This window comes from Poecilia latipinna, unplaced genomic scaffold, assembly GCF_001443285.1.
Source record: "Poecilia latipinna isolate Pla-1442-1.1 unplaced genomic scaffold, P_latipinna-1.0 Scaffold1476, whole genome shotgun sequence".
NCBI lineage: Eukaryota > Metazoa > Chordata > Actinopteri > Cyprinodontiformes > Poeciliidae > Poecilia > Poecilia latipinna.
Window position 1 is genome coordinate 1 of NW_015114092.1, and position 25,472 is coordinate 25,472.

The window sequence follows — 25,472 nt, forward strand, 5'->3', positions numbered from 1 at the left end:
TGGGCAAATGAATAAATGACAAATAGATAAAAGAAAGAGAGAAATTGGGAAATTGATAATATGAAAAATAAATAAATTAAAAATTGGTTTAATGAAAAAGCTAAATTATTTATTTAACAAATTTTTTATTTATTTCACTCATTTACTTCATTTTTTGATTTATTTTACTCATTTTTTATTTATTTAACCCATTTATTTATTTATTTAATTTTGGCGCAAATGGCTCTCCATACCTTTGTACAAGACGACATGAAAATGCATATCCTCTGATTACTCTTTAGCCAGAATAGCGAGCGCTCCTCTTCATCTGCTACAGCTGAGGAAGCTTGGCATGAATAATTACCTCATGAGTGACTCACTCTGGTTCCACGAAAGGAAATGTGTCGTGCCTTTGACCCGACCCAAAAATGTCACTTCCTGTCGCTCGCTATTTCCGCTTTTCGTCTTTATTTCAAAGCTCCGGCATTTTCTGCCAGTGTTGGGAGAGAAAAAAAAAGAAAAGAAAAAAAAAAAAAAAAGAAAAACTCTGAAAACAAAGATGGTAGGGTTGGTTTATGTGGTTTTTTTTATTTATTTTTTATGTTCAGTTAACAGGCCAGTCATGTTTTTATTACACGTACAGTAATAAGAGTTGTTTACATTCATTCCTGGGATCCATTCAGCAACAGAAAAGAAAAAAAAAACAACACAGATGGAGCTTTTTTTTTAATAATTGGTCTTTGTTTTTTAACACAAAATTTAACACATTCGTAAGGAAAACACTTTATATTGTGTTAATCACAGAGCACCTTTGTGAAAACTGTGTGTTGCTTTCTTTATTTATTCATTCACCAAAAAGGAAACACAGCTAATTGTTTTTTGTTTCTTTGTTTTTGTTCTTTTTTTTTGGCATTCAGGAGGAAAAGTACATTTCGGGAACTGAATTTAGCTCTAAGTGTGCGATAGAAACAGCAGAAGACACGGAAGCATTAAGCACGTCTCCGACATTAGCGTTCAAACTATCGAGTGACGCGGTTACGGACGTGGGAGGAAAAAGTCAGTGGTTCGTGAAAACTAAACAGGAAATTATACGTCTGAGTTTCTTTCATTCTGCGCAAAACTACGAGCTAGCTTAAAGTTACAAACACTACATTCACAACAGGACGCTTCACACGAGGGGGTGAGGGAAGGAAGCGCGTGAAAAGACGACTCTAGTAAAATAATAACAATAAACTACTAAACTGTTCACAACGCGATGCTTAGAGGAAATGTTCGAGGTGATGACGCGGACAGAGAGACGAGACAGAAAACGACTCTTTTTTTTTTTTTTTTAGTTAGAAAACAAAAGATTATTTTTATTATTACTAATAACCCAGAAGCGACCTGGTTCTAATCAACCAATCAACAAGCGGCATTAACGGTGAAGTCAGCGGTACTTGCACCGGCCTGGACCCTCAGCTGATCCCAGGACCGCTTCCGGGTCTTAGCCACCTCTCTGTTAGAAACCCGACAAAGACAAGACTGGGAAATAAAATAAAATAAAATAAAACTTAACCCGAACACACAGGAAGAAATAAGATCATTCAGGCTGGCACACGTTGAGCGGCTTCAGGATCTCAGATATTTCACACTGGTACACACTTTGCACGACACTTGGCGGTAGGGAGGAAGAGGAGGGCGAAGAAGAGATTGTGTTGCTGTCTTATCAGCCGAATGAGCGTTTGTTTTGGGGGAAAAGAGGGGTAATAGCAAACATTAGGGTGTTAAAAAATAAAGGCAGCTCAGTTTGAGGGGATGACGAGACTTCCTCCTTTTTTCATTTTTTTGGTTTGCACCCTCCATGATGTGCTCTCAAACATCGACCCCCTTGGTGTTGGAAGGGTTGTTTTGGGGGGACTTCAGCGTTTGGCTGGGGAGGCACTCCTGCTACCCTGTGAACCAAACAACACAGAGATCAGCACACATGAGCAAGAGATGATCTCTAATCTGATGTTAGTGGTCTGCTCCATTTTCTCCAGCTCTGTGGTCAGTTTCCGGAAAGGTCTGCCATGGCATGCGAAAGGAAATGCAGGTGATTATTGCGAGCAAATGATTCCTGCTGATGGGGAATGTTGTTTAGAGTTATCCCCCCAACAAAAGAAGAAGAAGAAGAAGAAAAATCGCTGAGTCTATAATTGCTTCCCGAAGAACACGTTTCTCTCTGGTTCATTAGTTCACTCATCAAGCCTGAGAGCTGAGCTCAAATGTCATTGAGTTGCTCTCTCATCTTTTCGGCTGTTATCTGCTCTCCATGTAAATGAGATTATGGGACCACTGCGCAGTCGGAGTATTTACATACGCTGCATGTTAAACCGTAGCTTTACTGTCTGACGTTAAATCGAGCAGGTTAGTTGTTCCAAGACAAGACTATGATTTTTTTTTTTCTTCTGAGTTGAGTCAAATGTTTTTTTATTTCCTCCTTCCAGCTTCTTGCATTAGTTTGCTGTAAGTTTTTATTTATTTTTTTGCTTTTCTGCACTTACACATCAGCTTTGTTGTCCTTTAGCTACTTCGTAACAAATATGGTGGCATGCTTTGTGTCGTTGCACATCTGGAAGCCTCAGTTGTGCCCAACCCAAAACTTTTCTGCATAATATCGATGCAGTCTATTTTGGGAAGTCACCAGTCCCTCGCTCCGCTCGTTTCAGGCCCTTTTCTTTCCTCTAAACCACTTTTTAATTCTTTATTTTTCTGGGAATAATTTTTATGATCTTAATTCACCAGAAGTTGATTTCTTCTGATTGAATGTCAGACAGTGTGTGTAAATAAAAGTGTTTCCAGCTGAAAACAGGAACAGTTAGCTAGACGTTTTGCAGTTTTCAGAAACTTTCAACCACGTAGACTACGTTTTAAAAGAGAAAAATATCAGTATACCGTGCAACTGGGAAAGATAAAAATGAGTAATATCTAAACCACGGACTGAAGTTTGTTTGATGAGAGGGCGATACATATCAGAGATTTACTTCTCAAAGCCTCGAGATAAAGTTTCTCTTTTTACGTTAGATGTAGCCAAGAGTCACGGCAATACTGCATGCTCAGTAAATAAAAAAAATCATTTAAAGGGTTCAAGGATAACTGTTCCATTACTCAGCCAAAAAGTTTTAAAGAGTGGGCTTTAAATTCCCCCGAGGGAATAAAACGCTGGAGCTGAGGAGGATCTTGCATCGTGTTTCACCATTAAGCTGCTGCGTCAGGATATCTGCTGCATATGCCCAAGATTAATGACACTGAAACCTAATACAAGCTGCTTACCATTCAAGGAAAAACAATGCAGCAACTATTACCCGAGCTGATGCAGAAACCACTGCCAGTTACATTTCAATATTTGATCGCGTACTCCATCTGTCTGTGGACTGCAAACAAAAGCCCCCGTCAAACGGGGACCGGTCCAAAATGAGCGCGTCTGCATTATTTGGGGCCACAAATCAAACCCCTTTTGTCAGGCCAGATGTCCGAGGAGAGACGATATTATCTGTCGTAATTATATTCCAGAAACAAAGAGACAGAATGAATTTATTAATTGGATTAGAGGAGTTGTTTAGACTGTGAAAAAGACTTCTGGAGCCGTTTGCCTGCGGATGAGACATTTTGGTTTAGCAACATTATATGGAATTAGAAAAAAAAAAAGAGCTCTAATTCAGCTTTTGGTGCATCATTATGTAGAAAAGATTTATAGGTGTGCGCTCCTAAATGAATAGATTAGAGTGCTGTACTGAAAATACAAAGCTAAAAGATAAACAAAGTTATCACTTATTACTTTTAATTAAAAAAAACTGAATTAAAACAGAGGCACTGTTCTATTGAAGCTGTTTTAAAATTACTAAGAAGTTTTTCCTAATTATGAGGAAGACCCAGGAAATCTTCTGAAGAGTGAAAAATGATATCTAACTAGGCAAAGATTATTAATTCAAAAGAGAAATCTAACAGAAAGAGCGATAGCGTTTGTGTGAAGTGGATCAACGTATTTGGTTTTATATCGTTTTCAGTCAATAAAAACTTCTCAGCCTCCCTGTTGGTGTCCTTCAGAGTTTCATTTTTCTCATTTTGTGTTTCTCATTCCCTCGAGGCTTTTTTGTTTCCCACGCTCTCACAAAGACGCAAAAGCAACAGTAAGATGCAAGATAGAAACGTTACACAAATGACACAAATCTTTACTGATTTCTTAAGAACTCGATCCACTTCATGGGACGCTCGCTAACTTCTCGCATTAGACCAAAGGGTGAAGGCGCAGCTTTCATTTTAGTCATTTCATCTGGACTCCATTATCTGTCCTGAAGTGGGGTAAAAAAAAGGGATTGAAAAGCTACAGCGCTTTGGAATTAAACCTGCCGCCGAAAAGCTTCAATGAATAGTAATTGAGTGTGAAGCAACAGTCAGGGCTGGAGTGGGCTGCATCTTGATTTGTGTTTTGGGTTATGTGGCAGAAAAGGAATAAATGACTCAAACGCCTCGGAGTCCACACCAATTAGCCGAACTGGAGAGATTTAGAAGACAAAAAATAAAAAAGTCACCCCACTCATCCTTCATCTTCCAGATTTATTTCATATGTTTCGGCTCAGATGCTCAGAGTTTAGCCCCTGATATAAAGATGGAGCCCTTGGGAAATTTGGATTTCTCCCTCCACCCACGACTTGCTAAACCGACGGAGTCGGCGCGGCTTTAACACCGCAGCTTATAAGGAGATTATCTGGAGTGCAGAGAAACAGGCGCTCATGAACTCGACAGGATGACGCAAATGGTAATGATATGAAAAATAGTTTGAATGTTGGAAGACATCGGAGCTGAAGCGTACGCTTTCCCGGTTTGCACTGGTACGTCATTCCAGACTTTAAATCATCCACCTGTGCAAAGTGTCTTTTGGACCTGTCTGCTTTTTTACTCTTGTGAAATGTAAAACATAAAGGCACGATTCAAGAAAGAAAAGCCTCTCTTTATTTGACGAATACATATATTTCATCGTTTGGCACACTGTAATTATTGGCTGACTTGTCCAGGATCAACCCAAACCTTTATGAGAAGCTAACCGTTGCCAGCTAGCTTTACACTCTTGTGTTGATATAGAGCAATTAACAACAAACGGCTTTTAAGCTTTTAGATGCTTTGTGTTAACAATGGAAATCGTTGAGCATCAGATCAAAGTGGTTTTCAGTGGACAAAAGCAAAGTTTGTATTTATTTTGTTTTGTGTGATTAATTAGCCATGTTGATACTTATTAACAGGTTTCTCTATATTTGCCATTGCCTTGACAACCGACAGGATTGGAGTCCATGGACCGAATTGACCAAAATTTTTACGCAGCGCCTGCATGAAATAAATTTGTCTCACAAATTTAGAATAATTAGGACCAAACTATGGCTCACAAATGAAAATCTTTTCACAAAAATGGTAGATAAATGCAAAACATGTATCTTTTAACTAAGCTTTCTGCTTTCTATCCATTGACTTGTACAGTAAAGCAGAAACCTGCTTTTAATTACATTATTAAAACGTATCTCAATACAGCAAGTGCTTTCAGAAGAATAGTGACCTAAATTTCCTTTGTATTGCTGAGAATAGACCAATTATTTTAGTTTTCTTTTTCCAATGGAGCTCAAATTATGAAATTATTAGTAGTAGTATGAAAGTGGTTGCGTCTTTCTTTCAATAGCGAAGAAATGTGTGTTTGAAATGACTAGCATTTCAAACACACATTGTTTGAAATGCTAGCACACTAGCCATGCTAACTTTTATTTTCACTGAAACTACTCTTTCACACACATTGTTTGAAATTGTTTCTGGTGCTTATAAAAACACTCAGCTCAAGACTTGGGGAAACAAAAACTGGACATAAATGTCTGAAAGGTTCATTTTCAAAACGTTCCCCTTTGTGTTTTTGCAAACCAAAAGCCAAAACTTAAATGTAAGAAAAGTGAAACAATGAAATACGTCAAGCATCCTAGCAGCTATTGTAAAAAACAATGAGTACCTGTGCATATCAATACTAGATCATGCACACACATCAACAATGCATAAGCTGCCCCACCTCCTTCACAGTGAAGCAGCAGTGTGTTAGCTGCAGCCAGCCTATATCCTCCTCACCAGAACTGGAAACCCACGTCGTTCGGCGTGATTATATCAGCGACGCCATAAAGCTTAGAAGATACCCAGCGATCAATTGCGTGTCTAAAAGCCTCTCATTATTATGCTTCTGGTTGCTGTAGCGATGACATTATGATGTTTTCCAAGCGAATCAATGCTGAACAAATGCGCAGCGAGTTAAGCGCGAGGAACCCCCTCCATCACACGGTATTTACTCACTTTGCTGCTGATATCATCACTGAGGCAGAAAACGAAAATGGAAAGACAGAGGCAGGAGCATCATTAGGGGAGAAATATATACTCTTGACGCTTTTATAACCAGGAAAAGAAAAGCAGTGAAAGGAAATCATAACTTGGATTTATTAAGCAGTAAAAAACCCCAAAAACAAACAAAAAAAAAGACAGAAGACAGGAGAAAGAAACAAAAAGATTTCTCTTCTTCTTCTTACCATTTTGAAGATCCTAGTCAGGGTGCCTTTGCCGTCCCCAGCGCTGGCCTTCTTGCTTGACTTCTGTTGGCCCTGGAAAAGAAGAGGAATTCAAGTGTGTTAAATAATAATAATATAAAGAAAAAAATAGTATTTCACACATTGTTAAAGGACTGAGATGTGGCTGAACTTTTTTTTTTTCTTTTTTTAAAGAGAGCAGCGGATTGATTCATAATTCAACCCAGAGTTTCAGCATTAAGTAGCGAGAAGGCAGAAACGACTGATCCTTCACTAGAATGTTCTGAAGAGTGACGGATTCGCATGTTCTCCAGCCACTCTGGTTATTGATTAGGGTGAAATCCAACTGTGCCCCGACTTTACAGAATGATTGCATCGCACCCCCCTTTTAACATTTCTGGTGTTTGAATTATTCATGAGTCTGAAGGCTGCGAAGGAGCAACAAAAGTTATAAAAGACTCATGGAGACATAATTAGCTGAGAACTTTTGTGTCCGGTGAAAGATGTTCTCACCAAATTCAACTTTCTGTAATTCCATTATTTGTATTTATTTACTTTTTAGGTGTTCTAATTTATGCAAGGCCATCTGTGATTCCATCAAGGAATCACTTTTTATTGTCAACGAGAGCATGAGTGCATCTCGAGAAATCTGATTATCATCAAAAACCAAATTTATTTCAGTTATTCGAATCAAAAAGTCAAACTTGTGGAATAATTGCACATGGAGTGATTTAGTCAAAAGGTTTATGGCTTACATGTAATGAAAACCTCAAAATTTGGTCTCTTGGAAAATGTGAATATCACATAAGATCAATATATACTTATATATATTAATCCAGAAATGTTGTTAATAAACCAAACAACTGCTAACTTGAGTTTTCCAGCAAATAGCCAGTGACATCGGACACAGGGAGGGTAAGCCACAAAGAAGCAGATGGAGCCGTTTCCAACTACAATAATGGAAAGTTTAGTGGAAGGACAAAGAGGAGGCATGTTTTCTTTGAACATATCAGATCTTGTTTTCGCGATACAGCCATTCTTTTGAGAAATAAGGATATTTATAAGAGTTTTTGGTAACTGATTTACTAATTTTCTAATCTGCAGATGAATATAAAAAAACATTTTTTTGAACCCTGTTTAGGAGTTTGTTTTGGCAGATAACAATTAAGCGACTGTGAATAAAATAGGTGATCGATAACACAGGGTGAAACTAATTTAAATGTGAGCAATAAAGAAACATTTTCCTTTAAAGATGCCAAACATAACCTTCCAGTAGGCAAAAAATAATTATTGTTGGTGATTTCTGAGTAATTCTGTGCCAGACAAGCAAAAAATGTTCAATGAGGCAGTGCAAGCAAAATTTAACTGTACATAAAAAATTTAAATCCATTAATAGATTTATGTATTAATATTATTATTATTAGGATGTAAAATAACCAGGTAACAAGTGCCAATAAATTTTGGACAGCCCCTTAGCAACGTCTCCATTCTTCGTTTAATCCACATCTATCAGTCCGGTGCCACATTCACAATCACAATGGTGTTAAAAGACGTGATGCTGTAGGTGGAGGCCACAGAGGAACCTTTAGAAGGACATAAGTACCATGAAGAAGCGAGTAATGCTGGTATTATCGACAGAGTCGTAATGTGGAAACGTGAGACTGCACCAGTCACAGGGTGACAGTAATATAGTTTCACCAAAGTCTGGGATTAAGGTTTTTATCTGTGATGTATGGGAAGATTAGGAAGACTTAGTGGGGAATGGAAGGCAAACGTAAGAACAGACACTGGCGTCGCGCTCGAAGGTTAATTAAGGAGATGAGGTGATTTGATGTTGAAGGAATGACTCTTTTATTTAAAGACAAAAAAAATTCTGTCTGATCTTTCGGCCATTTTCAAACCACCTACCAGGCCTATCTTGGCAGCTAGTCCCCTCCACTGGGAGTACGGAGAAAGAAGAGACAGAAGGGAGGGAGGGAAAATACAGAAACAGTGTGTTTTAGTGCAAAGGCGGGATGGGGAGGAGATGGGTTGAATAGAGGAAGGCAGAGTTCAGGTGGGACATGGAGGAGCAGGAAAAAAAAACAAAACAATGCAGGTGTTCACATCGAAACGTGATGCATCAGATCACATTGGGAGGGTTTGTATGGATGGCAATAATGATAAAACTTTCTTGCAAGGTCTTTTAAACTGATTTTGATGACAAATATGTGATGGATGCTCTCGAAAACTGATGTAAACCCTAAATGTTTTGTCTCTGTTTGTTCTTTCCTGATTAAAAAAAAGTCAGTTCTCAAGGTCAAGACTTTAGATCGAACCATTTAAAAAAAAAAAAAAAAACATGGTAAAATCTTCCCTCCACTTTTTTCACATTACAATCAAAAACCTCAAATGCATTTTTGTAAAAGGCCAACACAAAGCCTGCTTTTGTTCCTACAAATGTCAGACAAATCCAGAACAACCAACCGGAAATAAATCCAGTCGCACTGTGAAAGTTTTAGAAGTTTATTCCAAAAAATAGCAATATGAAGACATCTGGGAGGTTTCAAATGGTGGCAATCACAGTTTGAGAGCGAGAGAAAGTCAGCAAATTTTTATAGGTTTGATGTTTAATCAAACATCCTAATAAAGAAAAGGTATGGCACGACTGGAAAACCACCCAAACATGGCCGTCCACCAAAATGTAACTGGGCATTTTACAACCCAGAATCAGACAAGAGGCCTGTGGATACTCTGGAGGAGCTGCAGAGACCTCAATAGGGAGAGCCAGAAGAAAACCTGTGAGTCTGTGAAACAGACTCGCCTCCCGTGAGGGTAATAACCCTAAACTACCTTAGAATTATGTCCCATTATGGCCTCAGTCAATGTGCAGACGTAAATCTGTGGCCAGGTTTGATATTTTCTGTTCCCAAGTGGTCCCCGTCCAATCTGACAGCAGGCAAGTTTTACTGCTCATCATAAGTTGGGTCTAGGAGGTCTTGAATACAAATGGACTCCGTGGTTATCTGATTTTTATTTGTGGAAGAGATGTGAAAGCCTCGTCGTTTGTCTTGAACCGGTCCGTCAAAAATACCTTGAGTTGTGTGGTCGTAATATGGGAACATCATTACTTTTGCAAAGCACTGTGTACCTTACCTTTCAGGAAAATACCAGACATTTTCTTATTTTATTTCTATGTGAATGCTCGTAGTGTAATAAAAAGTAAAGCAGACTCACCCTAGATTTAGGAGGGGCGGGGGACACCTGAGGAATAGTTAAGAGCAGACAGTAAAGAAAAGAAGGTTTGAGTTGGTGGGAGGCAAAGAAGACAAACGAAGACAAACAGCAGAGGCAAAGCGTGGTCGGGTAACTGTGCCTGGGAGTCTCTGAGGGTTGCTAGAGGTTGAGCTCGCTACTCACGATCGTGCGGAAGAAGTGGACCACGGCGTTCTCAGCTCCGCGTTTGCGTGGCGAGGTGGCAGACGCTTTCTGAGGGGCTGGAGAGAGAGCACCTCGGAAAGAACCCTGCGGAGACAAGCAGAGGAACGGCCTTGAACTCGCCTGGGGTGACATGTTGGCTGAGTAAAGGCACAGGCGCCGATTCTGGAGCGCCTGGGTGTGCCAGGCAACCCTCACTCATTTGTTTGCCAATGACCACGGCAACGACTCAAAGCACACGACAGCAGAAACATAATTTGGCACACATGGATACAGATGCAATAGGCAGATCTCTCACCTGAAAACTTGAGAATACATGAAATACATGAGAATGTTGCTTGTGTTGCATTTGTAGCTTGTCCTGTAGCTGAATACAAATTGCACGACAGACGTGTGTAAAGGGTTACGTACCTGGAATCCCTGAATTGGTTTGAAAGAAAATTGTAAAGATTAATAAACTGCTCGATATGAAGTGAGGAAGGTACAGAACGGTGGACTTAACTATCATCCGTTCCCTTTCTGCTTGCACTGGGTCAACAGGTGGTCCAACAGGTGCAAAGGTCACTTAAAAATGAAGAACTTCCACAATGAAGTATTCAGGTTTTTGTGTTTTCTTCTGCTAAATGTGGAACTATTTGGTTTTTACTTCTTAAGACGGCTTTGAGACTTCATGTCAGTCTACTTAGAATGGTTCTGAATGTCTTCTCTGTTTAAACTCAATTGAATTTACATCAATAAAAATGGGATCAAGCAATGCAATCATACAGATGGACTGAGTATATTTACAATTTGATGCTTATTATAACGCAAGGCAGTCAGATTCAGGTTGTAATGCTCAAGATCTTCATTTGTCTACTTTCACTAAGTTTGCAAACTGATATCAATTTTAAAGGATTGTAAGAAGCTCTGAATCTGGACATCAAAACTCAAACAAAAAAATGTTTTGAAGCTTTACTTTTCTCTTTGAAATTACACTTTTACACCCTTGCTTCCTCAATGCTCTAAAAATATAAACATTTATGACACAATATATTTTTCCTCCTCAAGAATGTAAATATAAACTTCAGCCTTCACCTTGCGCAACATTTGTGTGTGTGTGTGAGGAAATGTCAAGAATCTGCTGCAATACTCATTCTGACAGTTCTATATTTATTTTATGGAACTGCCAGAGCTGAAAAATAAATTTAGGCGTGTGGGAATGACAATCTTTCTCCTTATAGCAAAATATGAAAATATGTTTCTCTGACAGATTATGAATTCCTAAAAAGGCATAAAGGATCTTGGTCTGACTCAGTCTTCTCTCTGTCTTTCTTCTGGACGGGACACAAACGTCCCCGTGAGGCGTTGACGTTTTACTGTTACGACCTTTCCTGTTTAAACAACATCATTTTATTTGGGTTTTGGTGAGATGTAAATCTTGTTATAGCGAGAAAATTTCTCATGATCAAAAAATACTGCTGCTGAATTTATGTCCAAGCTCTCCATACAGTCTAAGTGTTAGGGGAACAAAAAGTGGAAAACAAAAGATACTGAAGGAAAGCGAATGAGGGAGTGAATTTAACATCAGGAAGTGAAAATAAATGAAAGTTGAAATCAAATTGCAATAGTTGGCTATTAAGAAAATTGAATTTCATTGGGTAAACGCCCAACGGATGCAGATCGCTCTATCTGGTCTAAAAAGAAAGGTGGAAAATATTATGAAAAACAACAAACTCCCCACTAAGTACATGATCTGACCAATTTTTATGTAAAAAGGATCAACATAGTCAAAGGTTTGAATCAAGTGAGTAAGTGGGGGTTGACCTCTAACCTGTTCTTTAGCATTGTGTATTGAACAGGCATATGAATACCCATAATTACGCATTTCTAATCATTCTTGAGTCGCTAAATAGTATATTTCATTAAATTGAGATAAGGAGTAGGATTAAATAAGTGTTCACTTCTTCCTACCTGTTTTCAAACAGAAAAGTAGAGGTAAGCCAATTATTTTTGTATGCACGTTTTCACTTGTACTAATGATCACTTGTTTTCTTGTTTTTCAAAAAACTGTTTGAAATAAGTAGAAATGAAATAAACCTACAGGTTACTAGATGAGACAAACAGAAAGCTGCTCTTTGACTGTAGAAATTTACTCTGACGTGTACTGTTAAGAAAATAAATTTAGAATATGCTAGTTTTAAAACCTAACATGTCTTGATTGAAATAGCCTAATTATAGTTTTAAAATTAGTAACTTATTCTGGCCTATTGACCTTTATGTTACCTGTAGTTACAGCAAATAGTTTGCTAAGATCTTTTGATCTGCCCTTTGTCTGTGTGGGAAAACAATCAGGAGAAGTTCCAGCTTCACCTTATTTGAAGAAATTAAAGACAAGAATACGCCTTTACTATAAAACTTTGTACACAGGAGTAACAAATCAGATTTTTCTTTTTGCAATTTCTCCAAAGATGTCTTTGCTTCTCTTTCTTTCTTTCTTTCTTTCTTTCTTTCTTTCTTTCTTTCTTTCTTTCTTTCTTTCTTTCTTTCTTTCTTTCTTTCTTTCTTTCTTTCTTTCCATCCGTCTCAAGTAAATGAATGTCTGTTTTAGTCTGTATGAATTGTCTGTGTTGTTGATGTCCTGTTATACTTTAAAATGTTAGAATAAACTCTGAAAATGTATGACGTGGAGCATTGACTGTCATCTCTGTGTGGCTTTTATTTCCACGCGTGGAATCATTGAATCCGGGAGCATAAGAGAATATAACAAGCCAGAAGTTAATGATTTTATTCTCTTAACAGTACTTTCCGTTGTCTTGGTCACGACAGAGGGACGTAAAACAAACGACAAAATTACTTTTAATACCCTGATAATGCTGAAAACTGGTGGCCACGGTGGCTCTGAATAGAATTTATTTCCATTCATTCATTGAAATCAGTAAGATTAATGACAGAGGAGTTCCACCCAGCTTACTGTCCAATACTTGGCCAGAACAGAAATGAATCAAATTAGTACCAGTGAACATGTTGAGAAGCCGCTCTCTTCCTGCTGATGGGTTGAACTTAACAAAGAGACCAATTATCATCAAGCTTCACACAAGTCGAAAGAAGAATTAAGCTTTCTGGTTGTCTGACTTTTATGTTTGGGTAAAAAAAATGGTGCAAGGATTAAGGGGGGGGGGGACTTTTTAACTCATGCAAACTTTACAGAAACATCAGATGTAACACACGGAAACCTTTCACCTCTTGTTACCTCGTGTATTTCTGTTTCCGACCGTCCTAATGGAGCAGGAAGGAACACGCGTGTGGATTTTCCCATAAATTCGTCCCAATGAGGTTTCAGCGGACGGACCTTTCTTTTCATGGACAAAAGCGAGTCTGTTCTATCTCCGGGTATTTTTGGACACCAGGGGAGGGTGAGGCCGGATTTAGTTTTTTGTGCGAGCTGAAGGTGAGTGCACAGCAAAATCAATGGAGTGTCCTCTGAAGTCCCGGATACCGGGAGTTTATTTGTAGCGAGTGTGTGTGTATGTGTGTGTTGAGGGTGGGTTATGATTCCCATCCATTACCTCACTGCTGGCTGACATCAAAGATGTTTAAGGTTGTAGAAAAAAAGTGAGGAACTTTAACCGCCATCACTGCTATACACATTATGACACGCGCACTCTGAAACCCGGTCTGCCTTTTATGGCTGTTTTGAATTTGGATCTAAGAGGATAGGAAATATAAAAGAGAAAGATGGAGAAGGGGGGAAAAACACCGTCATTCCTTGTTATTAGAACTATTTCAAATATTTCTTTGCCTTTGACGTTAGCGAGCGAATTCCGGCTCTGTTCCGCAGAGACCCCTTGATGATGCCATTTTTCCGTAAGTGCTCTTCTGCGTGTGTCTGCGTGAGTCTTCGCCTGGCTAGGTCCACACAAGCAGAAAATGATGTGGAATGGGAGACGTGAGGAGGAAGATCTCTGAGGAAACAGTGCCCGTCGTTCTTGGTTTTTAAGAAAGCGGAGAGAAGAAAGAAACAAGACATCAAATAGTCCCGGAGGAACCCCGCCCGAAAGCCGCCTCGTTTGAAAATCAGTCGTGCACCTTTGAAGTGAATAGCCGCGTGCTGCCTGCGAAGCAAAAACAACAGTTTGTTTTGGTCTCGAGCGTGTTCAGAAATTTAGATGGAAGCAAACAGAGAGTGACAGCAAGATGCGCCGTGGTATTTACAATGTTACAATATTTGGTGATGGTTTAATAAGTCACATAAAAGCGGAACTTCAAATCAAACAGGAAATGGCCGTCCGCCCAAACTGAAAGGCCGGACAAGTTGATAGGTATTTTTCGGATGATCTAAGGTTCTATTGTGCCTCAGCAGAATTTACTTGAGGACCCAGTCTGTCATTATAAGACTTTTATATTTTCTTTACAAAAAGATCAATCAAAAATGTTATTTCCTGGGTTACCTACTTAGAATCTGCTAAGTGTTTCCATACATTGTTAATTTAGCATTGTACATGTAGCAAAAATTTGCAGATTGACATTAAAATGACTAGTAATGTAACTGTGTGAGCTTCCTCTTAGTATATATGTATATATTTTTTCCAAATCGTTTTTATAAATATCAGGCAGTACCAATAGTGCAAATGCTCTTTTAAAATTTTTGCTTGGGAATACGTTTTCCTGCGTTTTTTCCTTTCAGATACTAAGCGAAGGGAAATGAGTTTCGACCCTCATTTAGTTCTAACCTTCCCACAACTACACCCACAACTTTATTTTTATCAAACTTATCTATGCAGAATTTTGTGGATATTGGTACGTTTCTTAAAGGGATATGTTTTTTTTTTGTTTTGTTTTTTAATTGTGTTTTGCATTGCATACTGTTAGCATTTAGCAACTTTTGTTGTTATGGTCTTTTTAGTAATCTAAAATGCTAAAATTCTCTTTTGGCCTCCTTTTACATCATTCATTTTCTTTGTAGCAACTATTTAATTTAATTTTTTTTCAGAAAAAGTTTGACCACACCCATCCCAATTAGTTGACAGATCCAATTGTTTCACTCACATCTTGTTAGCCACTTCTGCACAGTGAGTTTGGAAGGACATGAATCAGAATCCAGAATGGGGCATCCCGGCTATTTAATGATCTCCAAGCATCCGCAGTGAAGCTACAGGTCACTACCCGACTACGAGTCTGCTTTATTATGGATGATTTTTTAATATTTAATCCAAAGAATAGATGATGACATTTTGCTTCATACCAGTTCTCTCTGCTAGCTTCACTTCCTGAATACCTGCCAGGTTGGGATGTAATATTTAGCTAATGTTCCAAAACTTTGTGTGTAACCCTGAAATGCCAAACAGAAGACTTAATTGTTTTCAGACTTCAATTATTCACTCCCATCCTAACTTTCCCTTGTGGCTGTTTACTCTGGAGGAATAATACAACCGGGACGGCTTGTCTACTCCGACTCCTAATTGTGGGGCATTTAACATTTATCACAAGCTGCCTTCTGAAAAAGGAAAGAAGAATAAATTCTACTTGAGCTAGACTTTTTGTGCAACCCACCGCACACACACACACGCACGCATGTACGCACGCACGCACACACACACACACACAGAGAAATGTGCTGCAAAAATAACAATAAAGAAGTCATCCACAAATTTTGCAGATACATCTGTGTTTTAAAGGTTCAGTAATAAAGTTAAAATAGAACTGGACCTATAAACTTTTACATGCAAAGTAAACATAATTTTAAACCCTGATGACAGAACTTTTAATAGTTGCATTAATAACATCAATGCAGTTCAAAGTTATTGTACCAAAAAGAATGTGAGAATTTTGCTGCGTACCATCAGTCAGCTTAATCATTTTAATAAAATCTGCAGAAAAGGCAAAAGAAAATGAAAAATAAAACTTAAAAAAAAAATGTTTTTCAGACATTGGGGAGAAAATGCTTTCATGCTGTTCATTGAATTTGCTTTAGTTTAGTTTGCTTGTCTGATTAGTTAGACAAGTAAAAAGTCTCTCATTGTTTCAAAAAAATAAAGTTTCGAAACTGCAAAATATTTGCATTATAGCATTTCTTAAATGTGTTAATATAACGATAGAGTCATATTTATGACGCAGTCATATTTTCCCTCATACACATCATACTGGGAGAATCTCATGCCAGCCCACGCACATCATCCGTTCAATAATGGAGGACTCTCTTTTTGATTCATGCTACGTTAAATCACAGTCCCTCTCTCTCTCTCTCAAAAAAAAAAAGATTTACATTTTATTATATGGCATATAACTGAAACTCAGACAAAAAAAACACACTGCAGCCATAACAGCACTTTTGTTGGAAACTTGGACACTTCTGCTCTTTTCAAGTGTGACTGATAAAGCCGAGCAGGAATGGCAATTATTCAGCAGTATGTCTTTTTTTTTTTTTTTTTTTGCAGTTTGCATTTAATTTGCATTAAAATAGTTTTGAAATTCTTGCCTTTTTTGTCATTATGCAACAATAATTTCTTCTGCCACGATTGAGAGAATATGGATGTTTCTTGGTTCATTCCTTATGTACGAAATACTGAAGTGACCAATGACTTTTTATATGGGCAGACTTGCAGACTGCACCCATCTAAAAACCGATTGAACGTTGATTTGAAGTCTGTAAAAACTAATTTCTGATCCCTGACGTTTTGGGGGAAATCGTATCCCAGAATTTTTTTTGCTCTCTTTTGGCACACGAGCTCCGACTGCTTTCTCTCGTTTCCTGGCAATTTCATCTTTAGGCTCACACAAACAAGCCGAGGCAATCGCCCATTACCGAGCTCTATCAGAGTGAAGATAAACAGTATCTCGGCTTTCCATTACGCCCACTTTGATAACTCCTTTTATTTTGTGTGTGTGTGTGCTGTGAGGGATAGAATATATTTACACTCATAAAGTCTCAACTACAGGGATAGCAAAAGGCAAAAAATTGTCTCCAAACCAAAAGAAAAACAACAGCAGCAAATGGAAATTAGAGATGTTTTTTTTTTTTCTGACAAGTTGTTAGCGGGGCTGTTAATGATTTTTATCGTTCCTTTGCGATAAGAGAAAACAAAACACATCCAGGCGAGTGACAAAGAAAGTAAAAATAAAACAAAGAGAGGCGCCAGGGGTTGTTGTTAAAGAATTTTAATTAAGCAATTTTACCCAAACAGAAAAAAAAACAACAAAAAAACCCAAAACAAAACAAGATTATATCAGGAACAGATCATCGATCGCCACAGATACACACAGTTACATGACCCCAGAGCAGAGTTAGAAAGCGTTACAAAACAAAACAAAACCAAAAAAAAGCAGCTCACAGATTGGGTCGGAGACATTTTAACCTGAGGTGAACAAAGTGATGATGAGGGGTCGGTGGGGGGTCGTCCCCTCCCTCACCCAAGACACTGGGGTTAGATTACAGCATCACAGAACTGCGGGAGAGCTAAAAACAGCCTGACGGATGCAGGAATCAATCCTGGATTTCACTCTGTACCGTTCAACAAATTATGAATTGGGTTATTCAAAAGAAAAAAAAAATCCAGTTATTTCTCAGCCTTTCCTTTCTGCTTCAGTAACTTTAAAGTCCCGAACCCGTTGGCGTTTAGCGTCAGATGTCCCTGGAGACGCTTTACGTCCTGAAACTGGCTGTCTTCACTCATCTCGAGTGAAATATCTCTTAATAAAATAACTAAAAGTGGTGAAAAACACACACAAAAAAATAGGAGAAGAAACACCATGTATCCACGTGCAGAGGAATTAAATATCACTAAAAATCAACATGCAGATTTGCCATTTTGGTGACAAACACTGGTGCAACTTTCCTCACTAATACTGCAGCCTATAATGTCAAAGTGTGTGGTTATGGATGTGTTTGTGGTTCCACAAGAGAAAGTACCTGTCTTCTTGATTCAAACTTGTTGGAGAAGTAAATGTTTGCAGCAGGAAGACAGCGTGGCTATTTATTCCGTTTGCTAGAGGCAGCAGAAGTGGGCGAACCTGTCAGTGACTGAAGATTTAAGAACTTGAAGGCAAAACCTTGGTGAACGCAGCGCCGCCGATATGGATCAGTTTATTTGAAAAACTTTTATCGTTACAAACAGCAGCACGGCAAAAAGTAAGAACGTTTCCACAGCGGTACTGATGAGCTTTTTTCCCCTGAACGTCTCGAACCACAGCTGTCTCTTAAAATCTAAAAAAGAGCTATTTCCTGATCCTTACACAGCGAGGCGGTTCACTGCTAGCATAAGGCGTAGGAGGAATGCATATTTTCAAGCTGGTTTATCTGCAGCGCTCTGATTCGCCAGGTGAGGAAGCAGTTAGGCATGGGCCGGTCAAGCTGCCGCTCCGCCGGTTGGAATAAAACAATAAAAAAAAACAAAAAAAAAACGAATGAAGGCAACTTTTTGGTCACGATTACAGAAATGAAGAGAAATTCAGTTGTTTTGGGAGCAAAAAATCAAGGTCTGTGGGCGGAAAACGAAGGAGCCCCACCCATTTCTCCTGTAGGAGTAATGGGTTTAACTGTTTGGAGATTCACTTGGTTCATGACTTTAAAAAAAATCTTAAAATGAAAAGCTACGAGGGACTGATCTAAAGCAGGTGACAGCAGGCTGAGCAGCAAATATTCACTTCTTATACTCTTATTTCACTCTTTAAAAAAGCAAAATGTATATTATTTTTCGGCGTAACCGTGAAAACTTCTACAAGTGACATTTTAGAGGGTTTCGGCGCTCTATTTTTGTTTAAATCCATTAATTAAACTCAAAATGTAAACATTTTCATTATTCTTACTGTAATAATGACAAAAATATATTTTAAAGTAGATATTTTTATTTTGACTTAATGCTGTCCTGCAGTGAGAACCTCAAACCCGGCCCATGCCTAGAAGACGGTGTGTGATCAGAGAGAATATTTCTGCTAGCAGGATGTAACCTCCAGAGGGCACTGCTGAGTGCCCGGCCCACAGAGGGGGGCGGAGCCAGCAGGGCTGAGCAGACCTTTCGTAATGCCAAGCAGTCCATCATGTCTGGAAGCAGAACTGGCAGGGCGCTCCGTGTCAGGAGCCCACAAAGCATTTTTCTGTTTTAGCTCAACTTTTTTTTTTTTTGATAAACTGTCTAAAAAAAAAAAAGATTTGCATTTTCATTTTACTAGTCATTTAAGAAATAATCACAGACTCAAACACCCCGCGATTAGCTTGTTTGGATAAAATAAGTTAATCTTTTTTCTCCTCTTACTTTAAAGAATAATCTTTCAATATAATTTCACACACAAAAAAAGAAAAACACAGAGGGGTTATAAAAACTAACCGGCATAAATCACAATATAAATATATTTTTTGTTGATCGTTTTTCAAGCATAATGTAAGCACTGAGAAAAAGACATAAACAGCAGCAGCAGCAGAGGACCTCCCCAAAACAAAGTGATGAAATAATCCGACGGTAATCCGCTCGCGTCGCGTCTCAGCGACAAACATCCACTCCCAAGATTTAGGATTAACAAGCGAGGTACCTGAAGCAAAACCCAGCTGTGTGACAAATACTCTAATTTCACCTTAAAACCTCACAATTTCACAACAAGAAAATTGCTACAAGTGTCAGTACCATTTATGTAAAAGAAAAACTTTAAATGACACAAATCATATGGACTACATGGAATGTTAAAAAAGTCACTGCCCAGTGTCTGGTCAGCACACAACCGCAGGATAACGCCACGCTTTTGCTTCACCGACAGTAAAACCAACACAACAAAAGCATGTCGCGAGAAATTCTTACAGAAAGTGTCACACAATCCAAAGTAAAATAATTAAAAAGAGAATAAAAGAAAAACGTGGTTCTGGAAGTAAAATCAGCAAAAATAACCAACATACACAGGAGGGGGCCCCCCCCCAGGAGGTTGGGACCCCTGCCTCCTTTCCTCACCTTGCCCTTCCTTTTCTTGTCCCCTCCAAAGAACTTTCCTATCTGATCCAGGAGCCCGGGGTTCTTCTTTCTCCGGCCCAGCCCGAAGGCGGCCTGCGCGGAGCTGCTTGCAGATGCCATGGTTGTAGAAGCGCTTGACGGTTTATTCGTATTAGTCGAATCTATTTTTTGTTTTCGTCACTCTCTATAATAAGAGAGCAAAGCTCAAAAGAGTGTGGGGGAAGAAAAAAAAGAACCGAGAAAAAAGAAAGTAAAAGGAATGAGCAACCAAAATAAAAAAAATAAAAAAGTCAGCCTATTCTAAGTCCTGCTCGGGGCTCTCCGACCCGCACTCCGATGCCGCTCCGCTGTGCTCCTGGATGGTCTGCAGCTCGTCCGACTCCGAGGGTCGCTCTTTGAAGGTGTTGTCCTCGCGGCCCGGGGCATCTCGGGAGAAGAGGCGGACCAGGTGGGGGCGTGGCGTGGCGGCGTCAGGGTCAGCTGTGCTGGCCGGGCTCCAGGGCTGGCGGGGGCCCTCAGCGCCCGTGGAGTCAGTCACCGCCGGCTTCTCCGAGATGCAGCCATTGTTCTGCTTCGCATCTGCCTCGACCAGGCCTGCGCAGAAACAACAAGGGTCATCTATGGGCTCAGGCCCGCATGGCACACAACAAAACCCGGAGCGGCACAAAGGGACCCTTATTTTATTTGATTTTTTTAACATTGCGGGGCCCTTCCTGCTGCAGTGGAGACCAGAAGAGCTGATATTTGATTTTTTTTTTTTTTTAATCAGGAAAGACGCTCATCTTCTCAGCTGGTCAGAAGATGAGCAGCTGGTTGTCAATATGTTGCCTAGGCAACATATTGACAACCAGGGTTACATCTACTTAAGTAATTTTTTTTGGAAGAAATTATACATTTAGGAGTACCTTTTACTTTTATTAGAGTAATATTAATATGAAGTATTGCTACTTTTACTTGTGTAAAATTTCTGGATTCTCTGCCCACAAATTTGTTTTAACCATAAATTCACTCGACATATGCCTGCAGTGTTGTTCAAGTTTCAAAACTGTTATGTTGAAAGAAATTCATTTAGAATGAAAAAAAGTTTCTTGTCTGATTTTGTTATTTTGTATTTATGTGATTTATATGAATTATTTTCAATTTGGTCCTTAAAAAGCAGAATTTCCAAATATTTTGTTCTGTCTGATGACGNAANTNTAAAATATTAAACGGTTGATGTTTTGATCATTTACTCAGGACTTGAACAACCTTTTTACCAAATACATTTTCTTCTACTTGAGTAATTTCTTGGACGGCTACTTTGTACTTGTAAAAGTATATTGAAGTAGTGATGCACTTACATGAGAAAATCTTTTGGGGTTTCTACCCACCACTAACACATCCGCTCAAATTAAAACCACAAACTTGAATATAGGTTTGTAATAGAAACACAAAAGATTATAGAGCAGAAGTAAAAAGATATGTAGTTTTGACAGTTTTTTTCTCTAAAAAAAAAGCTCAAAAGTGTGGCATCCATTTGCTTTCACCCCTCTGTACTCTGATATCCCTAAAAACAGATGGACCTAAACTAAACTGAGGTCATTTAGCTGTCCTCCAAAGATGGTCATGATGAAATATCAATTAACATAACTCATTAAAACAGTATTTGCCATGCTCATCTTTCTGATTGGCTGATTGTCAAATCTATCAAGCTGCTTTCCTCCAAAGCTAGCATAGCAAGTGCTAAACAAACACGTTTCTGTCAAGACAAGACCGAAGGATTCATCCAGCAGCCCTGCAAAAAAATAAAAAATAACCCTAAGAACTCATGGCAAACTAAAATCAGAAGGAATGAAGCAGCATTTTTGCTACCCGAATGTTATAAATATTGAATAGTGGATGAAAGTGAGAAAGGAAAACACTGTTTGGGAGGAAAAGTTTGTTAGTGTTTCAGGTCAAAGTGTATTCATAAGTTATTCATTCAGCCCACTCAAAGTCGATACCTAAGGGGACTCTGGATCCAATATGACTGAACCCGAGCTACTTTGCAAAGAAGAATGTCGAAACTTTCAGCCTGTAGAGTCACAACCTGATAGAGACACACGGCTAAAGACTGGGACCTGAAATTGCAGCAAAATGTGGTTCTGCACAGTTCTGACTCATTGGGCTGAATACAAATGAATGCCACACAGTTCCGGATATTTATTTGTAAATTTTATTAAATAGTAAATTATTTCCCTCCAACTTAAACCCCCCACCCCCCAGCATATTTAGTGGTTTCCGTAGCACTTTAAAAAAGGAAACAGTCATTCCTGAAATGTCCACTTTTGACAGCCATCGGTCAATCTAGGGCAGCTCCCACAGCAGAGGACATCCAGTGCATGCCCATCCCTCCCTTCCAGCTCCGAGACAATGCACACACTGTACTGACAAGATATGGTGTAGCGCTACACGGGAAAATCTGCATGCTAATAGTGGCTGGGACACTGGTCTTTTGTCAGGGCTGCATAGTTATTGCAGAGAAACAAAGGCCCCAGTGTCACTAAAATAACTCCTATAAGTATGGATTTTCAGCCCGATGCACGGTGACACTTATCTGATTTGGGAGCAGAGAGCTCAGAAGCTGCTGCCCGCGAGCAGAGGAAGGATTTAGTTCTACAGTGCATGGGATGTTACAATAGGATATTAGCTCATTTACTTGGAATAACGTCTAAAATCGCATGTCAAGTGAAATGTAATCCCCGAGTCACATCTGAAGGCTGATCCAGATTATTAAGAAGGAGACTGGAATTTGGTGTTAGAGGAGATTAACCCAGAGGAGATGCCGTTTTTCACCTCCATGCCTCATTTACAATGACAGTTTATAGAAGAAGTTCAAGGTGCTCTTTTAATATGTCTGCTAGGAAAAAATATAGGGAAGGATAAGCCAGTGGGGCTTTTTATCTGAATAATGTTGCTTTTTAGCAGGTCACAAGGTCACAATGTTTCTTGTTAAAGTCAAGCGTGTCTCACAAAGTGGTATCTACTTGATGGTAGCATGCAACCTCTTATTTTGAAGTAAGAAAGGAGGTAGTTTTTGTGTTGGCTGGATGGAAACAGTTGCAACAGTGTTGAAGATCCTTCTACCACTTATTAAACTCAGAGGTCATTTTGGATGCTCGGTAAAAAGAGAGAAACGCTAAAAACAATGGCTAACCGTTAGCTGCTAACAATACTAAAGTTGGCTAGCTTGCTCATCTGTGCTCACCCAGGGGCTTTTACACTATTTTTTAATGAGACTGGACTGCATTTAATAATCTCTAGATGAAAAAGTAAAACCTTTAGAAAGGGTGAATTTTTGCATTATGCTGCCGCCCTTAAAATAAAAATATGGCTAGTCAAATTTAAACTGGAATATTTTTTTTTGTTTGTGAAACTTATTTGCTTGCTTTCCCACAAGAGTTTCTAAAATCTCAGTTTGTTTCTGTACCTAAACTCCTGTATCGTTTCATCTGATGAGCTGAATGCAAACACCAAATATACCTTTATGTGCATTAATTAGAAGAGTATAAACAATCTTAGCTCCACCACAGAGGCAAACATTAAAAGTTTTCCTTATCTCTGCTTTTGGGGGTACAGCTAATCAGCACCAAACAAAATGAATGGTGCTCCTGTTTGGCAAATACCAGTCAGCTGAATTTTCTTCAGATCATTATAGATATGCGCAACAAAAAAAAAAGTTTGTGAATAATTTGGATAAAAATGTGCGAATCCTCGTGTGAAAACGTCACGTCGTCTTTTCATCAACATTCTCCTCATCGCTTTGGTCAAACTGCATTTTGTCTGACCAGAAAATTAGATTTCTAAGCACCTGGCTTGTCCGTGTGAGGAGTCGAGCTTAATGATACTACTTTACACCTCCAAAGAAAATTATAATCGATACTGTCGAGGAACTCGGGATAATTCTTCCCTTAAATGTTCTCCTCTAAAGAGTTGATGCTCCCAATGCCTGAGTCACTAGTGACTAATCACTCAAAAAAACACACACACACGCACGCACACAAAGAAAAAAAAAAAACAACAAATAAACAAAAAAAAGCTCAACAAGGTGGTGATGTGTTTTCCAATATCTCTCTCAGGAGTTTGTTAGCAGCCAGCATTACCTGCCAATCACTTTAGGGAAATCTGGGCTGGTGATTTCAAAGAGGCTCATTAAACAGAACTGATTGTTAGCAGTGTTGAATGCATCAGTGACATTTACTCTGGGACGACCGCGGAATCAGCCAAACAGACCGCGTCGATTGTTTGACGTGCTTTTAAATAGAGCTGTCTGAAAACTTTAAAGAGTTCTTTGATGATCCTTTTTCTGCTCATCGGGGACGAAGTGGAGGAACGTCGGAGAAACATTACAGCTCGTATCGGTGTCTGTCTGAACCACATAATGATTTTGTTCTGGATCTTTCTGAACAAAACCCTCATGAGCTCCAGAGGAAAAAGGAAAAAGAAAAAAAAAAACAAACACTAACCCACAAAATTATTCACCTGAAATTATCGGTGTAGATGAACAAAGAGGTTCTGTTCCCAAGCTGTTCTCACAGCGACTCTTATTCTAACCTGACTAGAGGAATAAATAAGAGAGCTCTTGTTTTTCTACCCTTCAGTGGCCTGCCCATGAGGCCTCTTAAATTTCCATCATCCATCATGTTGTTGCTCTCTTTCGTCAGCCCGCTGGTGCTGCCATCCACCTCTGGAATACCAATAAAACACAAGCCGAAGACGGAGAAACGTCCCGCCGAGGAATCAGTCTGTAATGGTTCGGCCTGGCGCTGAGCAGGTGAGAACAGGTTGCGTTTAGCCACACAAAAGGTCACGTTCGTAACCTTTACAGACTGGTTACGAACCAGTCTGGTTACGATGCATGCAATTGATTAAAGGTGCGCTCGCATCCGAACAAGTTACCTTTACACGTGTCGGGGAGTGACATAACGGTTGATCCCTGCCTCGGTAATGGCTGAGCGAATTAGATTGCCATTTTAGGTAACAAAATATTTCTTTTACGAAACCACAAGATTACCGTCTGCCGAGCACTGATGGAGGACAGCAGATTAAAAAGTGAAAAATAGCCGTTATTAAGGCACTTGGATTGATTGTTTTGCCGAGTGTCTCCCAAGACTCCTGGCATTATTTTCCACATTCTGTCATGTGAATCCTTCAACAGCTTGAATACATTATGCTCAGTGCTTACCCGGAGGATTTAGCCTGGCGAGTGTGGTGGACAAAGACAAACGCTTAAACGAGTCATTTCCCCCCCCGTTGCTTTCAATTTAATAACAGCAATCACTCTGTGGAGCAATTGGTCGCCGCAGTCAATGTAGCAACCATTAATGCAAACAAAATATGTTTAATAGCTCGTGAAGAACTACTTGTACTTGTCTACATTATTCAACAGAACACTCCTAAGGAAAAAAATAATTTGAAAATGTTCTGTACCATGTATGCATTTCCTTACCAAGGTCAGTCCTATAAGGGTAGTAATTTCCCCCTGACAGACAAGATAGGGGAAAATCTTTTATTCAGCGATGACTGGAGTTCTGCGGGGCATCAGGTGAAGGGGCTGGAGGCACTCGGGCTATTTTGCATACTA

At 39.2% G+C, this 25,472-nt stretch overlaps 2 protein-coding genes across 7 annotated transcripts in view; both read right to left on the minus strand.

Moving 5' to 3' along the window:
• Window positions 1-722: 722 nt before the first annotated feature.
• On the minus strand, window positions 723-20,119 carry LOC106962951 (myelin basic protein-like). 5 transcript variants are annotated; one of them, XM_015057628.1, is made up of 7 exons: window positions 19,871-20,119; window positions 9,942-10,046; window positions 9,759-9,785; window positions 8,451-8,480; window positions 6,546-6,617; window positions 6,316-6,334; window positions 852-1,910 (listed from the first exon to the last, which is right to left on the minus strand). In XM_015057628.1, the coding sequence occupies exons 1-6, from the start codon at window positions 19,988-19,990 to the stop codon at window positions 6,332-6,334; spliced, it is 357 nt and encodes a 118-aa protein (XP_014913114.1). In that variant the 5' UTR covers window positions 19,991-20,119; the 3' UTR covers window positions 852-1,910; window positions 6,316-6,331. The 5 variants fall into 5 exon arrangements, with proteins under 5 accessions (XP_014913113.1, XP_014913115.1, XP_014913116.1 ...); XM_015057627.1 differs by lacking the exon at window positions 6,316-6,334 and having other exon boundaries at window positions 723-1,910; XM_015057631.1 differs by lacking the exon at window positions 8,451-8,480.
• Window positions 20,120-20,139: 20 nt separating this feature from the next.
• LOC106962950 (myelin basic protein-like) overlaps window positions 20,140-25,472 on the minus strand; it is a 79,850-nt gene continuing 74,517 nt past the window's right edge. For both annotated transcript variants that reach the window (XM_015057625.1, XM_015057626.1), the window contains exon 4: window positions 20,140-20,464. In XM_015057625.1, the coding sequence (XP_014913111.1) occupies window positions 20,166-20,464 (299 nt within the window). In that variant the 3' untranslated portion in view covers window positions 20,140-20,165. The remainder of the gene's footprint in view (window positions 20,465-25,472) is intronic.

Bases quoted from the DNA above. Each gene is read 5' to 3' on its own strand.
- LOC106962951 (XM_015057627.1), bottom strand. From the start codon at position 19,990: ATGGCATCTGCAAGCAGCTCCGCGCAGGCCGCCTTCGGGCTGGGCCGG. The intron at 9,786-9,941 runs GTGAGTAGCGAG...ACTATTCCTCAG, and splicing joins TCCACTTCTTCCGCACGATC to GTGTCCCCCGCCCCTCCTAA. The intron at 6,618-8,450 runs GTAGGTGGTTTG...CTTCTTTTCCAG, and splicing joins TAGCTGCCAAGATAGGCCTG to GGCCAACAGAAGTCAAGCAA.